A 20,754-nucleotide genomic window follows, 5' to 3' on the forward strand; every position below is an offset into this window, starting at 1 on the left:
CCCTTAAGCTGCTGTATTTCATCACATCATTAGGAAAAAGGAAGTGCATGCTGAGTGAGAGACCAGACACTTGCTCACACAGCCTGGGGCTCCACATAGCTGAAATGTCCAGAGTCAGTTAATCCATAGAGTGCCAGGGCCCAGGAAGAAGAGGGGTTACAGGAATGGGTGCTAAGGAACAGGAGGTTCACTTTGGAGTAAAAAGGATGTTCGAATGGTTGAACAGTGACTGTGGGGAAGAATGCAGGGGATGAGACAATTTAGTGAGCTTTGATAAGTCAGATATGTATGTGTGTACAAATATGTATATATATATATATATATATATATATATATATATATATATACCCTAACCCTAACATATATAACATATATATGTGTGTGTGTGTATAAAAATATATATTTAAAGATTTGTTTATGTGTATGAATGCTTTGCCCCTATGTATGTGTACCACATGCATGCCTAGCTCCCATGGAAGCCAGAAGAGGGTGCCAGATCCCCTGAGACTGGAATTAAAAACAGCTGTCTGCTGCTATTGAGTACGGGAAACTGAACCTGGGTCCTCTGGAAGAGCAGCCCATGTTTTTTCACTACTGACCCATCTCCCTAGCCCTGTGTTAATTATATTTTCAATAAAACTATTATTAAAAAAATACTGCTGAGTGGTAGCAGTACACCTTTGATCCCAACCCTCAGGAAGCAGAAGCAGGTGGATTTCTGAGTTTGAGGCTTGCCTGGTCTTTGGAGTAAGTTCAAGGACAGTCAGAGCTACCTAGAGAGACCCTATCTCCAAACCAAACCAAAGCCAAAAAAACTAGGGCCATGAGAAGGTAACCATAAAAGCTAAATGGTCCGTTCTGTGTAAGATGTGGCAGTTTTTAAATATTCCTTTAGTTTTCTGTTTTGATTTGTTTTTCCTACTTGAGAAGACATGTGTTTTGAATAATAACTTATTTAATAAGACTGGTCAACATAAGTGGTCTATGGTATGAGAGTTGAGGAAAGCAAGCCCTAGACTACAAACATGTATCTAATCTGATCCTCAGAACCCCAGGTTACAACACTCTTCTTTTAGCTGTTCCCAAGCCTCTTTGACTGGCAGTCACCCTCCCGAACATTCTCCAGACAGGGAGACAGGACCTATGCTATGTCGAAGCCATCTGGGACAACTAGACTCCTCAAGGGATTAGGTGGATCTAAGGAAGCACAGAGGGTTGGCGTTCCAATAAGACAACAGTGGAAGGCTGTAGCTGCCCATTCTACCCAAGCCTGCAGGCTGAGTCAGAACCTGATGTGGATTACAGGCTGCACCTTTCTAAGAGAAACAACCCAAGACCAGCTTAGACTGAGGTGCTGACATGGGTCAGAAGCTTCTAACTACAAGGAAAAAATCAGGTTCTAGGAGGGAATAATGCACAGAAGCATCTAGGCAGGACTGGAAGCATATTCCAGAAGAGAGGGGCTTACCCAAGGGCTTCTACTACTTGTAACACTGTATAGACACCGGACTTCACATCTAGAAGAATCGAAAGAAATATGAAAAGTTAAAACTGGGTTCAATGGTTGAGCGTTTCCTGTTTACGCCACATTTCAAATATGTAGTCGCAAGTATTTTTTTTAAGTAAGCATTTTCATCTGTAACCGTAATGACTGTATATGCAAAAAGGCCAAATTAAAGAATAAGCTGGCTACATACAAATTAGTATTATCAAATAAAAACCCTTTGTGTATATACACACAACAGCCTATAAAACAGCATAAAAGATGAATGGAGACAAATGGTATAAAGGCAAAAAACCAAACCAAACCATTGCTGAAGGTGTAGCTCAGCTGACCAAGTGCTGACGTGGCATGCACTGAGCCCTGAGCTCAGTTCCTAACAGTGACTAACCCAGCAGCTAGCACATCCACATAAGGGGTAGAGGATAGATCAGGGAGACCAAGAGAAAGAAAGGAACTAGGTAGAAATTTAGCAAAACTGTACATTTAAAAGGCACTCGATGCTCTGGCTTCATACCTGTCAGGATGCTGCTTACAAAACAGACAAGAGACAAGGACTGGAAGGACAGACAGAAACGGGAGTATGTACAAACATCATTGGTGAGAATGTAAACTAGTACAGTTGTTATGGAAAAAGAATATGGAGGTGCCTCAAAAAGGAAAAAAAAAAGAGCCTCTATAACCCAGCTATAACACTCCTGTTTCATATACAAAGGAAATAAATTAACATCTGAAAAGAGTGTCATATGCGGGCTGGTGAGATGGCTCAGCAGGTAAGAGCACCGGCTGCACAGGTGCAGAGTTCAAATCCCAGCAACCACATGGTGGCTCACAACCATCCTTAACAAGATCTGACTCCCTCTTCTGGAGTGTCTGAAAACAGCTACATTGTACTTACATATAATAAATAAATAAATCTTAAAAAAAAAAAAAAAAAAGTGTGTCATATGCCCACGTTCCCAGTAGCATTGTTCACAACAGCTCACATGTGAAACAAGACTGAAGTAGCTGTATGTGTGTACACTGAAAATTGGACAAGATCTCAACACAGAACAGTGTTATACTGTCCATGGTTATAGTATGTACACAGAACACTTAATAATAATAATAATAATAATAATAATAATAATAATAAGTGCTAGGATTGAAGGCACATAGCACCACACCTGGCCTTGGGATAGTTTTAGATTAACAGAAAAGTTGCAAAGACAATGCAGAGTTTATGTACAACCTTCACCCAGTCTTCCCCACTTTATCACAGTACATTTACAGTACATTTATCAGATATATACATTTCTTAAAACTAAGAGCTTGACATCGGCACATGACCACCTAACTCTATACATTATTCAGGATTCACCAGTCTTCCCACTAATGCTATGGGTCTAAAATGGTATTAAATGTATCACTTTATAATTAGTGTCAAGAACCCTCAGTCTCCTCCTTGAGTTTCTCAGTTTTCCCTGTTCTTCACAACCTTGATGAAAGAGCTCCTTGACAGGATGTCCTTCCATTTGGGTTTGATGCTCTTCTGTTTAGACTGCAGCTACTAGTTTTTAGAAGATGGTCACAGGTAAGTGACTCTTCCGTCACACTGTCAGGGACAGTCATCCGCAGCACCTCTTCTGCTCTCACAGGAGCCAGGTTCACTTCAGTTACGTGGACCAGGTGTATCCGTCTCTGTAATAGGTAGGGATACTTCTTCCTTTCAGGCACCCCATCCTTAAATGGGAGCCATGGTTAGCCCTATTCAGGGAGGGCGAGATTAAGCTCAACCTTCTAGAGAAAGTAATTCTACCTAAATTATTTTAATTTTGTCTACAAAGAGATTCTAGTTATTACTGTATCAGTATTGACTACTATATATTCGTACACTGAGTTACAAACCAATAAATATAGTCAATTTAATAATAGTTAACAAGTCTTTTTCATTGTTCCCGATGCTCCATCTTTAGTCACTGAGCTCCTTGTTTTGTTTATCTGTGTGTGTGTGCATGTGTAAAGGTGTACTTGTACCACAGTATGCAGTGAGGTCAGAGGAGAACCTCCGGGAGACAGTTCTCCCCTTCTACTAGGTGGGCTCTGGGAATGGAATTCAGGTCTGCGGGCTGGCAGCAAGTCTTAACCTGCTGAGCCGTCCCACTGATTTTTGTTTGTTTGTTTGGTTGGTTTGTTTTGTTTATTTATTTATTTTTGTTTTTTGAGATAGGGTTCCTCTGTATAGCCCTGGCTGTTCTGGAACTCACTCTGTAGACCAGGCTAGCCTCGAACTCAGAAATCCGCCTGCCTCTGCCTTCAGAGTGGTGGGATTAAAGGCATGTCCTTATTTTTAATTTTTTTTTAACTTTGGCTGTCCAGGAACTCACTATGTAGATCAAGTTGGTCTCAAACTCACATAGATCATCTGGCTGTCTCCTGGGTGCTAGAATTAAAGCAAAGTACTACTATTTCCAGCCCCTACTGAGCTTTCCTCTGTGAATTGGAAGCCAGTTGGCTCTACATAGGAAACTCGAAGACAGTCAAAGCTATATAGTAAGACACTATCTCAAAATTAAACAAACCAACCAACCATGATCTGGGTGTGTCATTAGAATGAAACTGCTTCTAGATTCTCTCAGTTGAAAGAGCTGAGAAATATGTATATATGTGTATACATATATACATACATATACATACACATATATCTATATATGTATGTTATATGTATAACAATCCATCCACAATACACAAACATCTGTCACTATTTCCTTATTTGTAGATGTCAAACTAAATATAAAATGATAAAAGTCTCTAAGCATCAGGGGCTGGAGAAATGGATGGCTCACTGGTTAAGAGCACTGGCAAGTTCTAGATTGGATCACATGTTCGTTTGTGGCTCTAATTGTAGTTCTGTGGGACCTGATACCCTCTTTTGACCTCTTTGGACACCAGGCATGAAAACAGTTCACACATATACATATATTTTTAAAAATAGTCTGCCGGGGTGTAGTGCCAACACACCTTTAATCCCAGCACTTGGGAGGCAGAGGCAGGCGCACATCTCTAAACTGGAAGCCAGCCTGTTCTACAGAGTGAGTTTCAGGACAGGATAGCCAGGACTACACCAAGAAACCTTGTCCCAAAAAACCGAAGGGGGAGAAATGAGAGAGAAAAGAAAGAAAAACAAGGAAAATTCTTTAAGTCTAATCCAGTGCTCTCTGTAGCCTTCAATTTGTAATACCTCTGACAGTGGGAAACTAGTTATTTACAATTACTCCTTGGTTATGAGGTTTCTTTTTCCTTATTTACACATGTGTATGTATGCTCATATCTGTGTGTGGTATATGTGTAAAGAAGTGTGAATACATGTATAGTCAGGGGCCAATCTCAGCTGTGGTTCCTCAGGCACACAGGGCCTTTCAGTGACCTGGAACTTCATGATGTTGTACTGGCTAGTTTTGTGTCAACTTGACACAGCTGGAGTTATCACAGAGGAAGGAGCTTCAGTTGGGGAAATGCCTCCATAAGATCCAGCTGTAAGGCATTTTCTCAATTAGTGATCAAGGAGGGAGGTCCCCTTGTGGGTGGTGCCATCTCTGGGCTGGTAGTCTTGGGTTCTCAAGAGAACCCAAGAGCAAGCCAGAGGAGGCAAGCCAGTAAAGAACGAACATTCCTCCATGGCTTCTGCATCAGCTCCTGCTCCCTGACCTGCTTGAGTTCCAGTCCTGCATCCTTTGGTGATGAACAGCAGTATGGAAATGTAAGCCGAATAAGTTCCTCCCCAACTTGCTTCTTGGTCATGGTGTTGTGCAGGAATAGAAACCCTGTCTAAGACAGCTAGCTAGCCAGCTCCAGGAATTTGTCTCTACCTTTGGTCACTCCGTCACTAAAAGTACAAGCGTGTGACACCATGCCCTGCCTCTTATGTGGGGTCTGGGGATCTGAACTCAGGTCTTAATGCTTGCAAGCCCAAGGTATTGACAACTAAGTTACCTTTCCAGTCCCATAAATTATCTTCAGAATTGTTAGCCTCCTTGAGAAACAAGTTTATGGGAACAATACAGTGCTTTTATTGTTTTATCTTTGGCTATACAGCTTTTAGACAAACTTGTTCTCTGAAATCACTCACGTCAGATCTTTCCCCAACCACTTCAACTGAGGCTATGTCACACAGTAATAGCAAAGATCATGCCAGAGTCTGCAGTCTACTGTGGGATAGAAAAGGAGCTTCTCCCTTTACACCTTCAGTCTCCTACCTGGTGGATATATACCTTAGCAATATCAACACCACATAAGTAACAGAACTAACAGAAGCTGCTTCTACACTTTCAAGAGGAAATCAAGGAGAAACAGGCTCTCTTGGAAGGACTGGGTTATCATGGATGAAGCTTTACCTACTGAAGGTATGGGAATTACTTCCAAAGTCTGTTCAGGGTTCTTGACTTAGACATCTCTAAGGATGTCTACACAAGGGAAACTCGGGAAAGACCTCAGCATGCTGCCCTAACTAACCTTCCAGTTCCCCGAAGTCTGCTGGGCTTATGGCAACACTGTGAGCTGAGATGGGCAGAGGCTCAGATTAGTACTAGAGTAAACAATCCAACCAGACGGAGGGAACTCTAGTGAGAATTCATAGTTCGTGACTGGCACCAACTTAGCCTTCAGGCACTCCTAGCTCTACTTGTGCCAGGATGTGGAAGGCCCAGCTGCTGCCCGAATGCCTGAGAAAAGAGCCCAGGGGAAAATGAGCAAGCTGTACAGTGGGGGTAGGGGCAACAAGGCAGGCTCACAGGACTAACAGACCAAGGAACTCCCCACCAGCGAAGCCCCGCTCTAGAGGGTCCCTCAGATTTTAAACTGAAAGCTGCTTTTTCAGCATTCAGAATGAGTCAAATTGAAGCTGGCGGATTCCTACAGCAGAGCATCAGTGTGCGTGTGACTCCACACATTCCAGCATGTTAGTGAACACCCCTAGTGGAGACCTGAGTTTTTAGAGCTTTCACAGGGACAAGATTTTGAATAAAAGCATCTCAAAAATAGAGATACAGTAAAGCTATCGCTACATATTGAATATAAGTAAAGAAAATGGCTACTTGGCTGGCAAATGCTCCAGTTAATATTGTGAGTGCTTTTACCTGGTGGTTAAGTTTAGTTAGTATCGTATTCTAGCTCTGATTACTACCTCTGATTACTCTACCTCAGTCAGACATGACTTTCTACACCTTCCAAATAATGACTACTTCTCTGCTCTTATTTTTGGTGTGATAAAAAATGTTTTGGAAGCTGAGGATGCTCTGAGCGAATGCAAATTATTGACAAAGACCATCCCCTAGACCCGTGGGAATTGGCAAATGCTTCCTCCAGTCTGTGTGTGAATGTTGACACAGTGTACAAAAAGCATGAGCTGCAGCTGGTTACAGCCTGACATTGCTCCCCTGCAGAGACCTCCCACAGAGAGGAGCTATCCATCTTTCGCCAGCTATAAATACTAAAGGAGTATTTGGTACCCAGAAGACATCTGTGTGTCTATCCTTTCTTCATTCTCTCACTGCCTCAGTCAGGTTTTCAGGACCAAGAGGTGCTTGGGTGCAGTGGAAAATGTTCCTGAAATTCTTTTTGTGCTGGGGGCAGCTGTCGTGGGGTGCACATGTGCAGCTCAGAAGACACCTTGCAAGAGCTCACCTTCCCCTTGGTTCCTGGCTGCACATCACTTTTTTAGCCACTGAGCTTTTAGAATGTAGCAATGATGACAGAACACCATGACTAGACAAGAGCAGCTGGACTGCTCTCTTAAAACAGTTCATGTGGTAGATTTTACCTAGTTTTAAAAAAAAAAAAAAAACAAAAAACCTTTGGGGCTGGAAAGATGGCTCAAGTGGTTAAGAGCACTGGCTGCTCTTCCAGAGGACCTGGGTTCAATTCCCAGCATACACATGACAGCTCATAACTGTTTGTAACTCCAGTTCCAGAGGATCCAACACCCTCACACATCACACAGGAAGGTAAAACATCAACGCATATGAAATGAAAATGAATAAAAAGTCTTTGAGCTCATTTTAGCACATGTGTTAAAATGATACAGAGGGGGCTGGTGAGATGGCTCAGTGGGTAAGAGCACCCGACTGCTCTTCCAAAGGTCCGGAGTTCAAAACCCAGCAACCACATGGTGGCTCATAACCATCCGTAACAAGATCTGACGCCCTCTTCTGGAGTGTCTGAAGACAGCTACAGTGTACTTACATATAATAAATAAATAAAAAAATAAAAAAAAAAAAATGATACAGAGATTCTCATGGCCTGTGCAAGAATGACATGCAAATTAATGACGCATTCCAAGGTTCAAAGTTTAAAAGCGGTTAAAAGTCTTCCATTCTGCTGGTACTTTATCCAGAATAATCTATCTGACAACTATTTGTTTACCATCCTCATTTTCTCCTTATTTTCTAAAGGTCTTTACAAGGTGGCTCTGAGCCCTCTATTCATACCTCTTCTCACTCAGTCACATGAAATGGGAAGTCCTTGTCTTTCAGTTTGAAATGCTCTTTTCCAGTCAAGTGTCAATACTTACAATGCCTTCCTTAGGTAACCCCAAGCAGAATCATTCTCTTCCTCTTTGGTGTTCCTTACATCTTAAAAAGTTGTTTTCTGGGGCTGGTGAGATGGCTTAGTGGGTAAGAGCACCCGACTGCTCTTCCGAAGGTCCGGAGTCCAGCAACCACATGGTGGCTCATAACCATCCGTAACAAGGTCTGACCCCTTCTTCTGGAGTGTCTGAAGACAGCTACAGTGTACTTACATATAATAAATAAATACATCTTTAAAAAAAAAAAGTTGTTTTCCTTCAATACTGTTGCCTTTTATAAAGCAAACACTGTGTAGGGTTTAAGAGAGAAATTAAGAGGGTCCTACTGTGTAGCCCAGGCCAGCCCTGAACTCACAGGGATCTGCCTCCCTCTGCCTTTCGAAGGCTGGCCTTAAAAGAGCGTGCTTCCACACCCAGTTAGACAGGGAGTTCTTAAGAAAACTCACTGTCTATTGGGGCAGGAAGGCATTTTAAAAAAGTGTCCACCATTTAGTGTCCTCACAGTAATATAAAAAAGGTGACAGAAGGTGTACATGTTCTGGTTCATGGAAATGGGTTATTAAGTTTATTTTGTTCTTGAAAGCAGGGTCTCCTTCCTATAGCCCAGGCCAAGCTGACCCACAACTATTTATCCCAGGCTGGCCTTTATAACTCTTCCTGGTAAAGTCTCCTGAAAGACAGGATTATAGATGTGAGCCACCTGTGGACCTGGGCTACTAATTTTAAGTCATAGTACATTTTCCCAAATGAAAAGAGCCAAAATACACAGAAATACTATCAATTATTTTTTGTACTTTGTACTTCTGGGGTAAGAGAACCTATAATAGTTAAAATAAAGAATTTATTTTCCCAAGGGTAGTTTGACTGGTCCAAAGGAAAAATATAAGTTCCTTTCCCTTTATAGGACTCGTAAGTTTTTACAATGTGTACAGGATTTTCTGTGTAACAATGGCCTTGCTAGCTTTCCTAACTTTGAATGCTTTCCTCAGCCAGACGAGTTCATGTGGAGCATGGAGAAGGGTCAAAAGCAGGATTTATGTGGTCATTGACACAGAAGGAACAATTAGGTCTCTGTCTGATGGAACTGCAGCCTCTTGAGAATCTGGAGTGGTAGTCCAAAGCAGTTGGGGGCGGGGGGAGCTGTGGTGCTGTGGGCAGAAGCGCATGAGCAGAATGGAGGGAAATCCCCCAGGAGATTAAAAAGGCTCTTAAAAAGGCCACTTCTGGGGATGAGGATGTAGCTTGGTTGGGCAGGTGTCTGTCAGATGGAGGAGGCTCTGCAGCGGGTTTCCACCACTGTAAGGCACAAGCCTGTAATCCTGGCCCTTGGATCAGAAGTACAAGCTCATCTGCAGTTAACACATGCAGTTTTGGTTTTGGCCAGTCTGCTTACAAGAGGCCCTATCTCAAAATCAAAACAAAACAACAAAAACCTTTCTGATGATGCCACAGTCGTTTCTCTACAACTACTCTTTACTTCTTAATAATTTTATTTCAGGAATAGTGATTCTTCAGGCAATCAAAAACATGGCAAAATAGAATGAAGGCTGAACTGATGGAACACCCTAATGATGGGGTGGGAAAAGTAGACTGGTGCTTCTGTTTTTGGATAAAGTTACTTCTTTTCCCTGGCCCCCAGGCTCAAAATGCTAGGTTCATCTAGGGTAGGCTTTTTATTTCCTTCAAGTCTTAGAGCTAACTGGGCCTCAAATCCCATAGATTCTACTTGCTTCCTTAATTCTTTTTTTTTTTTTTCTTTTTTTGGTTTTTTGAGACAGGGTTTCTCTGTATAGCCCTGGCTGTCCTGGAACTCACTCTGTAGACCAGGCTGGCCTCGAACTCAGAAATCCGCCTGCCTCTGCCTCCCGGGTGCTGGGATTAAAGGCCTGCGCCACCAGGCCCGGCGCTTCCTTAATTCTTGTCAGACAAACTTCTTTTTACATTCTGTGTATGTGGAGGTCAGAGAACAACTTCAGAGACACTGTTCTCTTTCCATCCCGTGTGTCCAGAGGATTGAACTCAGGATATCAAGCAATTTTTACTCCTTGAGCCACCTCACTGGCCCTGAAGAGTTTTGTGGTGTATGTACTCATGCTAGTTCCAGGGGACTCTGGGTAGAAATGGTAGGGTCAGATGTGGGTACTCATAGACATCCCTGTGAGACAAATCTGCTCGTGAGTTCATGAGCGTGTGGGCGGGAAATCTACTGGGGTTGGAGATATTGTCTAGCCAAGGAAATACTGGGGGAACAGCACCAACTGGGCCTTGACCATGCGGTTTAACTTGGATTTAGATAGAGCTGGTGGAGGGAACCAGAAGGACAGCACTTGGGAAATGGAGAACAAAGGCTGCTGCCTGGAACTAAAGGTCCAAGAGGTTAGTGGTGAGAATAAAGGCTGGGTTGAGTACTGGCTATCAGTGAGAGCCTGCTTGAGAGGCCTTCATTCCTGGGCTTCCAAGTCATTTCCTTTCTAGTACTTGCATGTTCGTGGGAGCTGACAACTATTTCCACCAGGAACCACCAGGTGCCAAAGATGGCAGCGCCTTTGTGATCACAAAGGATTCCTTCTGCATTTGTACCTTGTAAGTGAGCTGCTGCTTCAAAGGCTGATGTATGTGCTCAGTACTGCAAAGACTGACCAGGCTGGAGAAAGTGCATGTACACTGGGGATAGTTCAAAACTGTCCACTTATCATACATAGCCTAACAACAAAGACTATGATCAGTTAAGACTAAGAATACTAACTTAATCCTTCCTAAATTTCCTTTCATTCTACAGCCCTTGCTTAAAGGGCTAAACACGCATTACCTACAACAAGCCATTCAGATACTTCTGCTGGAGTTCAATGTTATATATAATCTGGCTCCATCAACCCATTCAACTTTACTGGCTACTATTCCTTTGTACCAACCTTCCTTTTGTTAAGAGGAATAAATTACAATAGGGTTCACTTACACAGGTACTACAGAGTAGATTTTAAACCATACATGCACTGGCTAGTTTTGTGTCAACCTGACACAAGCTAGAGTCATCATGGAGGAAGGAGCTTCCCTTGAGGAAATGCCTCCCTGAGATCCAGCTGTAAAGCACTTTCTCAATTAGTGATCAATGGGGGAGGACCCAGCCCATTCTGGGTGGTGCCACCCCTGAGCTGGTGGTCCTGGCTTCAGTAAGAAAGCAGGCTGAGCAAGTTACAGGAAACAAGCCAGTAAGGAGCACCCCTCCACGGCCTCTGCATCAGCTCTTGCTTCCAGGTTTGAGTTCCTGTCCTGAATTCCTCCAACGATGGACTGTGATCTTCAAGTATAAGCCAAATCAACCCTTTCCTCCCCAACTTGCTTTCTGGTCATGGTGCTTAGTCATAGCAACAGAAATACAAGATGAGAGTTGAGGCTCCCTTTTTAGACATAACAAAAAAGTGTTTTATGAAAAAAATAAGGCAGTTATTTAAGCTATCTTTTTTTTTAAAGCTTTATTTATTTATTATATGTTATTACACACATAGCTATCTTCAGACACTCCAGAAGAGGGCGTCAGATCTTGTTACAGATGGTTATGAGCCACCATGTGGTTGCTGGGATTTGAACTCAGGACCTTTGGAAGAGTACTCGGGTGCTCTTACCCACTGAGCCATCTCACCAGCCCTTAAGCTATCTTTTAAAGATGTGTTATGCATCCATAAAATTCAAAGTTATTGTTCTGAGTACACAAATGTGGAAGAACAACTATAGATAACATTAAAATAGTAGCATCTATCTTGGTATGGGGGTGGCATTAAGTATATCTAAGCTTCTGTGGAAACAATGGTCCTGATATAGTTCACTGGATCTAAATTTTTACCCCCAAATAAAACAAAAGCAAACACTAGTTAATGAGAAGCTCGATAAAGAACTTAGAGATTAATGTATTGATTTCTGCAGTTTAAATGGGTAGGTTTGTGACAATTCAAATTAAAGAAAAAATGTTAGTGATAGGCTCTAAGTAGTGAGTCTATGATCTTTAAAAAAATTTTAAGTCTGGCAAGGGTAGTGCATGCCTGTCATCCCAGCATTTGGGAGGGAGGGATTTAGATCTTTGAGTCCAAGACCAGCCTGGTCTACAGAGTTTCACAATAGTCAGGGCAACACAGAGAGAGCCTGCCTCAAAAGGCAATACACAGATAAATAACTAAAAATTAAAATTCTTTTTTTAAAAAAGATTTTTATTTATTTATTATATTTAAGTACACTGTAGCTGTCTTCAGACATCCAGAAGAGGGCATCAGATCTTGTTACGGATGGTTGTGAGCCACCATGTGGTTGCTGGGATTTGAACTCAGGATCTTCGGAAGAGCAGTCGGGTGCTCTTACCTATTGAGCCATCTCACCAGCCCCTAAAATTCTTTAGATTTTGTTAAATGCTGGGAAATCTCCATAGTAATATCTGGGGGAAAATGGCATTGATAATAACCCATAACAGACTATACTTAAGATGTAAAATGTTATAAGCTTAAGCAAGTACCAGGGCTTTTTTTTCTTTCTGAGATAGGGGCTCACATTGTAGCTGAGGCTGGCCTAGAACTCACTAGCAAACTTGCCAAATCCTGGAACTAAAGGAATCCACTACGAAGCCCAGCCAATAGCAGGCATTTTTGCCCCTTGATGCTTCTGAACCATATACTTGCCTCTTACAGCACAGTTGTCTCTCTCACTAATTATAATATTTTGATGGCCATAGATAGTATCTTATTTGCATTTTTGTCCTCAATTCTTTTCATGCTGGGTAAACAATATGTGTTCAAGGCGGATTTCTGAGTTCGAGGCCAGCCTGGTCTACAGAGTGAGTTCCAGGACAGCCAGGGCTACACAGAGAAACCCTGTCTCGAAAAACCAAAAAAAAAAAAAAAAAAAAGTGCTCAGAAAAAATAGAATGGCAGAGAATGTAGACTATTGCTAAGGACCAACATATATTTCTAGCAGTTCATTTCTCACATATTCTAAAAATTAATCTGTTCAATTTGCTAAAGAAACTTCTCCTTCACCCATGAACTTCCAAACCCACATCTACATCCATTTTGTATTCTATTTCTTAAACCCCACTCTGAAGGCCTAACATTCAACATTCAGAAAGAATTCTAAGGAGGCCCCCTGGATTTGTTCAAATCCTGGATAAACTCGGAAATGAGATTCCTGAAATTGGAACTCTGGGGAGAAGGATAAAAAAGTGGGACATTAAAAAGTCATAAATCTAATTTATCAAAAAGCCTACTTGGGGCTGGAGAGATGGCCCAGCGGTTAAGAGCACAGACTGCTCTTCCAGAAGTCCTGAGTTTAATTCCCAGCAACCATATGATGGCTCACAATCACCTGTAATGGGATCCGATATCCTCTCCTGGCGTGTCTGGCAGCGTACTCACACACATAAAATAAATAAGTGAATCTTTTTTTTAAAAAGCCTACTAAGACACACAAGTGAAGCTTTAAAGACACTAGTCATCTACACGCCCACCGACCTAGAGCCAGACTGGCTCCTCCCCTCCTCCATCCAATTACAACCACTCAGACAGCTGGAGCGCACGCTACTTCCAGGAATCCAAGAGGCTGGAGCTGTAACCCATGGAACCCAGACCTTCTCACCTTAACACTCCGCAAACAACGCGGTCCTGCGGTGCAAGCACCAGGTTTGGACCAGAACACCCGAGTCCAAGTCCCAGCTCCACTTCCGGACTCGTCTGTGCCTTGCACAAGCCTCTTACTCTCGGAGAAATGTCATGATTCTCTATGGACCACAGCGAGATGCGGAATGTAAAGAAAGCTTTAAGGAAGATGCAAGCGACTCTCCAACTCGTTAGGACAGTAGCGCTCCCAGCGGGGCCCGAGCGGCCAGAGGACCAATCACAATCACCTCGCCCTTCACTCCCTTCCCGCCGCGCGCGGGTGCTGAGGCCGCTCCCTGCGGTCCGGCCCCTGCAGAAGCCTCGCGGCGTTGCTTGCCATACCTGCAGCCACCTGGTCAGCGGGCCCCTCCTGCTGACCCATGACGAAGTCTTGCACGAGGCCACACAGGGCGCCCATAGGCGCCGCTGCCTCCTCCAGAGCGGTGGCAGCAGCCATGACGCTAGCCAGAGACTGTGGGAGGGGGAAGTGGGTGTGGCTACGAGACGCGTCTCTCCGCGCACGCGCCTCGATGGCCAATAGTTGAGCGCAGGCTTCGAGGGCGGGGCGCCCCCAGGTCACGTGCCTGCCGGCTCTGGGCCAGGCGGTCCCTTCAGGGACCTAACGGCCCCTCCCCAGAGGGCGGGGTCTGGGCCGGGGCGCGGCTCGGGGAGGGGAAGTGACTGCCGGGCACGCAGCCGGGGCGGTTGAGGGCGCATAATTCCCGGCCGCTCTCCCCGGGAGACGGACGACAGGGCGGGCACCTGGCTGGGTGGGGCCGAGGGGGCGGTACGCACCCTGGGAGAAGCCAATGAGAAAACCAGGCCCGGCCCGAGGGGCGGTGCCGTCGGTCACATGCGCACCTGGGGCGGCCGGCGACCGTGGCGCGGGCACCCCGAGCGGGAGGAAGGGAGCGGGGCCGGGCCGGGGCGGGGTTAGGCAGGTGAGTGACAGGCTCCGGGGGGCCGGCCCCAGCTGGGAGCTCCGAGTGATCCTGGAGTAGCTGCGGCGGTGTCCGCCCCCTCCCTCCGCCCCTCCAGCCGGGCTGGTCTCTGGCCGGGCACTGTCGCGGGCCCCCCTGGCCTGGCCACCTCCCTCTCCCCTAGCCCGCAAAGTTTGTGGCGAAGCCGGCGTCGGGCTGAGCGCGCCCCAGGGGAGATCCAGGAGCTCCCGATGTCGGGCTGCGGGAGCCGTTGACCCGGGGACGCCGCGGTCCGGGGCAGCAGCGTGGAGCAGCCGGTCGACCGCCGCCTCTGGTGCATGGGGGACCGGCTGAGAAGCTAGTATGGGCAACTGCGTGGGGAGACAGCGCCGGGAGAGGCCGGCTGCTCCGGGACACCCCCGCAAGCGAGCAGGTAACGCCAGGAAAGGCAACGGGGTCCCGGCGCGCTGCCAGTTGGCCCTTGCCTTGCCCGAACCTTGGGGTTCCCGAGCGACCTCGCTCGGCGCCGGGCGCTTGGGTTCCCCCATGGCTTCTCGGAGCCAGACGGGGCCCTCCCCGGCGCGGGCTGTCTGGGAAGCGAGTTGGGGTAACTGCGAGCGCTGACCCGGCTGGGAGGCCAACTCGCTCCCACCGGGAAGCTGGGGATGGGGGCGGGGGCAGGAAATGTTTCCAGACCGCGACGAGGCTGGCGGAGGGGGTCAAGCGAGTGCGCCGCTGGTCTGGCAGCCCCGGTCCGGGTCGGCCGGCGGCCGGCCGGGGCGCGGCGTGGGCAGCCTGCGTCCCCAGAAGTCGGAGCGATCGAGGCGAACACAGTCGCTCATTCCAGCGAGTCACTGTGTCATTATCGGGCTGTGTAGGTCGTTGTCTGCGGGAATCCGACTTGTAAAAGCAGTGCAGGACCAAGGAAAATAGAAATCTTTATTTCCCCCCACCTCTCCACAGGGCTTTTTGGAGCCTCGGTGGCTGTCTGGTAGTCTAGGAAAGGTGGGGTGCGGGGTGAGCGACGCCTTCGTGTTTGTTAGGAGTGTTCTCAGCTCTTGGAATGGGATCCCTCTCAGCCATGAGAATGGGATCTGCTCTCTGGCAATCTTCGAAGCTCCTGTAGCGCGGTCTCACTTTCTTGGTACACCAGTCCTGTCCTGGCGCTTCGTTTGAGGGTCATTTCCCTATCTTGTACTCTCTTCTCTGGGGGTGTTGCAAAGAACTTATGCAAATGATAAACTGTGGAGCGCAAAAAGACCTTCAACACTGGACTGAATTTCCAGATCTACCTCTCTTTTATGTAAAAACACAGATCCAGAGAGGTTGAGCAGCTTCCCCTAAGTCACACAGTGAGTTAGAAGTGCAACTGGGGTTGGAATCTGGTCTCTTCCCCCTTGTTACCACATACCCCTTTATGTAAGAGGAGCCACAGGCGCAGTTGTTAATGAAGTGGAAACTCTAGTTGGAGTTTCCTGTCTGCTTTGACACTGAGGTGTGTTGTTTTGCTTGTGTAAACTGGGAAGGAAGATGGGGAGAAGCAGAGAGGAAGCTGGGAAAGATGTGTGTGTGTGTGTATGTGTGTGTGTGTGTGTGTGTGCTGGACAGAACGACTTGTGCAAGCAGAAACATTTTAATAGGAATATGGAGTAAAACTACCAATTCTTTTTTTTTTTTAAGATTTATTTATTTATTATATGTAAGTACACTGTAGCTGTCCTCAGACACTCCAGAAGAGGGTGTCAGATCTTGTTAAAGATGGTTGTGAGCCACCATGTGGTTGCTGGGATTTGAACTCTGGTCCTTCGGAAGAGCAGTCGGGTGCCCTTATCCACTGAGCCATCTCACCAGCCCAAAACTACCAATTCTTTTTGAAAGCAACCCTGGCCTTTCTTCTGACCAAGGACTTTTGTTCATTCATTCATTCATTTATATCATTCATGCATTCAATCAAGCAGACAGTCAGCAAATAATTTTTATTTCTTGTATGCTCCATCCTTGATCTTGCCTCATGTTTTCATGGTTGACTACCCTTTCCTACCTCAGACTCCGAACTGCTTTCTATCTCTGCTATCCTTATCCTGGTTTCCTTTCTCTATCATTTTTTTTTCCAGTATTGAGGATCAGGAGTTTACAGAAGCATTCTGCCACTGAATTGCATCTCTGTCCTCCGATTTTCCTTTTCAATTTCTCTTGCCCACCTTCACCTGCTATACACCAGTGGCTCAGTTTGACAATCTGGGTTTCCTTATCACACTCCCTCCCAGAGATAGCTTACTTAGTTGCACAACTCTTTGTCCATCAGAAGGACCCCTGTCTCTTAGGCTTGGTTCCTAGACCCCCACATCTAGGCAGACATCAGTACTGTGGATATCCTGGGGCTCAACCCATCCACAACAGGTTCTGCATGACTTTTCCCACTGTCCTGTACTCTGCTGACTTGTCCTCAGCTTTCTGTCAGCTCGTCACAGTAGCCTGCTAGTTCTTCCATCAGAGTCATTGTGTCTTACAGATGTGCCCTTTTGTTTTGTTTGTTTGTTTGTTTGTTTGTTTGGCTTTTTCAAGACAGGGTTTCTCTGTGTAGCCCTGGCTGTCATGGAACTCACTTTGTAGACCAGGCTGGCCTCGAACTCAGAAATCCGCCTGCCTCTGCCTCCCAAGTGCTGGGATTAAAGGTATGCACCACCTCGCCTGGCTAGACGTGCCCTTTCCCAAACTAGCCCGGCTAGTCCCCCAGTCTGCAGTGAGCTTCAAGGGAGGGCAAGCTCACCATCAGTCATTCATCTCATACCTGCATACACTCCATCTAGAAACCACTGTGTGTTCAGACTGCAGTTATGTTCAGTAACTTCTACCTCTATGAGGCCTTTAGCTTTTAAGACTGTACAAGTCTAGCCTGGTCCTTTTAGAACCCAATTGCTTCCTCTTCTCTGACATTAAGGCCAGTAATGTTTACATATACCTTTTCCTCTTTATGATACTCTTTCTTCAGAGTACACCTCATCCCCAAATTCATCCATCCATCCTACTTGTCTTCATTTCTTTTCTTTTGAGACAGGACATTGCAATATAATGAAAACAGACTGGCGTAGAACTCCCTATGTACCTAGTATAGCCATGTACCCTAGCCTGGCCTTGAACTCTCTCTCTAGCCTCGAGTGCTGGGATTATAGGAGTCTACCACCACATCCTACCTTTTAATGTTTTTTAATTAGCACACAAGATAATGGGTTTAGTTTTTGACATTTTCATATATCTGCATCACATACTCTGCTCATACCCATATCCCCTTGAAGCAACCTGCTCAGCAGGCCCCCATCCCCAGAAAGGTTGCTTCTTAGAACTCCCGCAGACACTTAGCAGTACCATGGTGCCACTTTGTTAACAATTATCTGTTCTATATTATTAGTCATGTCTTTGAAGTTCACAGTCTATCAGCAGCCAACGCTGTAAGCATGGAGACTTTCCTTCAGGAAAGTAAGGTTTCTGTCTTTCCTTGTGTGTTGGTCTGTTTCTCTCCCTCACTCACTTGCTCACTCACTCACACAACTATGTGTACACACAGTCAGCACTGAGCACAGTAGCTCCTACAGAGGAATCCCTCAGTACTTGTTACTGTAGAAAGCTAAACTGACTTCATCCTGCCACTTTAATCTTTTATGCAAACATTTTGCTGAAGTATATCTCAACTTTTTTTTTAACCTGCTAGTGAATGGTCCTTTTAATTCTGTGGACCCTACTATGAATAGTTTTATTCATAAAGTCCAAAGCCAAGGGCTACTCTGATGGATGACAGATTTGGTAAAAGGGGAGGGATCCCTCTTCACAGCATGCACTTGGCATCCTGTAGAATCTGTGGCTTACCTTTTGACAGGGACACAGTTTCATGTTGTCAGACTGATACCTAGAACTAGGGGTTGGCACAGAGGTAGACTCCTCGCCTAAAACGTATAACTGAACCCCCAACACTGGGCTTAGGGTGTACCTGACCCTTCCCCATAACTGAACCATAACCTTTGCTTTCTTTTGTCCTGAGTGGGATGAAATCCTGAACAGAGTCATGAAACTGGACGGCTACTCTGCAGGTCAGGTCACTTGGCACCAAACCTGACCACCTGCGTTTAATCCTTGAGGTCCACATGATAGAAAGAGGGACAACCTCCTGAGTGTTCTTTAACTTCCACACTCATGTCTGGGACAGCGTGTGTGTGTGTGTGTGTGTGTGTGTGTGTGTGTGTGTGTGTGTGTGTATGCACACTCAAAAACACATACAAAACACTTTTTAAAAGAGGAGAGGTAGGGCATGGTGGTGCACACTGTGCATCCTAAGACTCTGGATGCAGAGGCAGGAGGATTTTTGAGTTTGAGATCAGCCTTGTCCACATATTGAGGTTTGGGCCAGCCAGGGATACATGATGAGACACTGTCTCAAAAAACAAAACAACAGGCTGGGCAGTGGTGGCACACGCCTTTAATCCCAGCACTTGGGAGGCAGAAGCAAGAGGATTTCTGAAGCCAGGTGTGGTGGTGCATGCCTTTAATCCCAGCACTCGGGAGGCAGAGGCAGGCGGATTTCTGAGTTTAAGGCCAGCCTGGTCTACAGAGTTCCAGGACAGCCAGGACTACACAGAGAAACCCTGTCTCAAAAAACCAAAAAAAAAAAAAAAAAAAGAGGATTTCTGAGTTTGAGGCCAGCCAGGACTATACAGAAAAACCCTGTCTAGAAAAACCAAAACCAACCAAACAACAAGAAGTTCAAGAGGAAGAGCCTGAAGTCTGGCCCTAGGCCTCTTACCCTGGGCACCTCAGTCTCTAAGCCATGTTTCTACCTTGTCAGAGTGGACAGAGTCACTGGAAGTTATCATCTCCCTAAAGGTGGTTGTTCCAGACTGGAGTTATTGGACTGAAGTGTACCTCACAATGGCACCCTTTGTCCTTAATTCTGTCTTCTCAGTCATTTGACAAATGAAACGGACTCAATGTCCCTGGTCAAAGAATCTCGGTCAGAGGACATTTGGCCTGAGTCGGTTCTCTCTGTCTACCATGTAGTTTGTGACAGTCACAGACGCAGGCACTCAGTAGTGGTAGCAAGATCCTTCAGCCATTGCCATCTTGCTGACCTGATTGTCACTGTTTTGTTGTTTTTTTTTTTTATAAATAGAGGTAAATACTAATTTTTTTTTTTTTTGAGATAGGGTTTCTTTATATAGCCCTGGCTACCCTGGAACTCACTCTGTAGACAAGGCTGGCCTCGAACTCAGAAACCCACCTGCCTCTGCTTCCCAAGTGCTCGGTAAATATTATTTTAAGAGTTATTTTTATTTTATGTGGATTGTGCTTGTGTCTATGGGTACCCACAGAGCCCAGAAGAGTGTAGAATCTCCAGAGCTAGAGTTACCAGCAGTTGTAAACCATCCAGTGTGAGTGCTAGGCACTGAACTCAGGTTCTCTGGAATAGCGGCAAGCACTCTGGACTTCTAACCCACCTCTGAGCCCTCATAAGTATGATTTTTTTCTAGCCCATTTGCTGCCATTCCCATTGGGAACTCATTTAAGTGCTAGTGATTGAGAAAAGGAATATTATGCATCTATAGTATTCTTCATTGCTTAGTGACATTTTAAATTTTTCTTGGGTAGTAACAACTACAGACACCAAAGACACCAATGTATTTTTAAATAATTTTTGAGACATAGTCTTTAATTTTTCTTACTAGTAGCCCCCTTTAAAGTTATTATTTATTTATTTTTTGAGACAGTGTTTCTCTGTGTAGCCCTGGCTGTTCTGGAACTCACTTTGTAGACCAGGCTGGCCTTGAACTCAGAAATCTGCCTGCTTCTGCTTCCCAAGTGCTGGGATTAAAGGCGTGCACCACCACACCCAGCTTGGTTTTTTGTTTGCTTGTTTGTTTGTTTGTTTGTTTGTTTTACTCTGAATGCACCCTGAGTAGGCTCAGGTTCCCTTTTTCTAGATCCTGGCTATCCGACTTGAGGATTTACTACTATGGAGAGTACTTCCCACCCAGTGCCTCAGGTAGAGCAGTATCCTGCCCAGGAATGGGGTGAAGCAACTGGGTCCACAGCCATGGCAGAGAGAAATGGAGGTGGCAGAACAGGCTCCACCTTGTGAGAATGTGG

General features: G+C 45.4%; 2 protein-coding genes across 3 annotated transcripts in view; one reads left to right on the plus strand and one right to left on the minus strand.

The window, feature by feature from the left end:
* The window catches only part of Mms19 (MMS19 homolog, cytosolic iron-sulfur assembly component), a 39,504-nt gene extending 25,331 nt beyond the window's left edge, over positions 1 to 14,173 (minus strand). The window contains exons 1-2 of one of the 2 annotated variants that reach the window (XM_029535265.1): positions 14,042 to 14,164; positions 1,469 to 1,517 (exon numbers count right to left, since the gene is read on the minus strand). In XM_029535265.1, coding sequence (XP_029391125.1) covers positions 1,469 to 1,517; positions 14,042 to 14,156 — 164 coding nt within the window. In that variant the 5' untranslated portion in view covers positions 14,157 to 14,164. Of the gene's footprint in view, positions 1 to 1,468; positions 1,518 to 14,041 lie in introns of both variants that reach the window. The other variant, XM_021192296.1, reaches the window with a different exon arrangement.
* Positions 14,174 to 14,414: 241 nt separating this feature from the next.
* Ubtd1 (ubiquitin domain containing 1) overlaps positions 14,415 to 20,754 on the plus strand; it is a 55,714-nt gene continuing 49,374 nt past the window's right edge. The window contains exon 1 of the mRNA XM_021208517.2: positions 14,415 to 15,052. Within this exon, the coding sequence (XP_021064176.1) occupies positions 14,983 to 15,052 (70 nt within the window). The 5' untranslated portion in view covers positions 14,415 to 14,982. The remainder of the gene's footprint in view (positions 15,053 to 20,754) is intronic.

Source organism: Mus pahari, chromosome 1, assembly GCF_900095145.1.
Source record: "Mus pahari chromosome 1, PAHARI_EIJ_v1.1, whole genome shotgun sequence".
Lineage (NCBI taxonomy): Eukaryota > Metazoa > Chordata > Mammalia > Rodentia > Muridae > Mus > Mus pahari.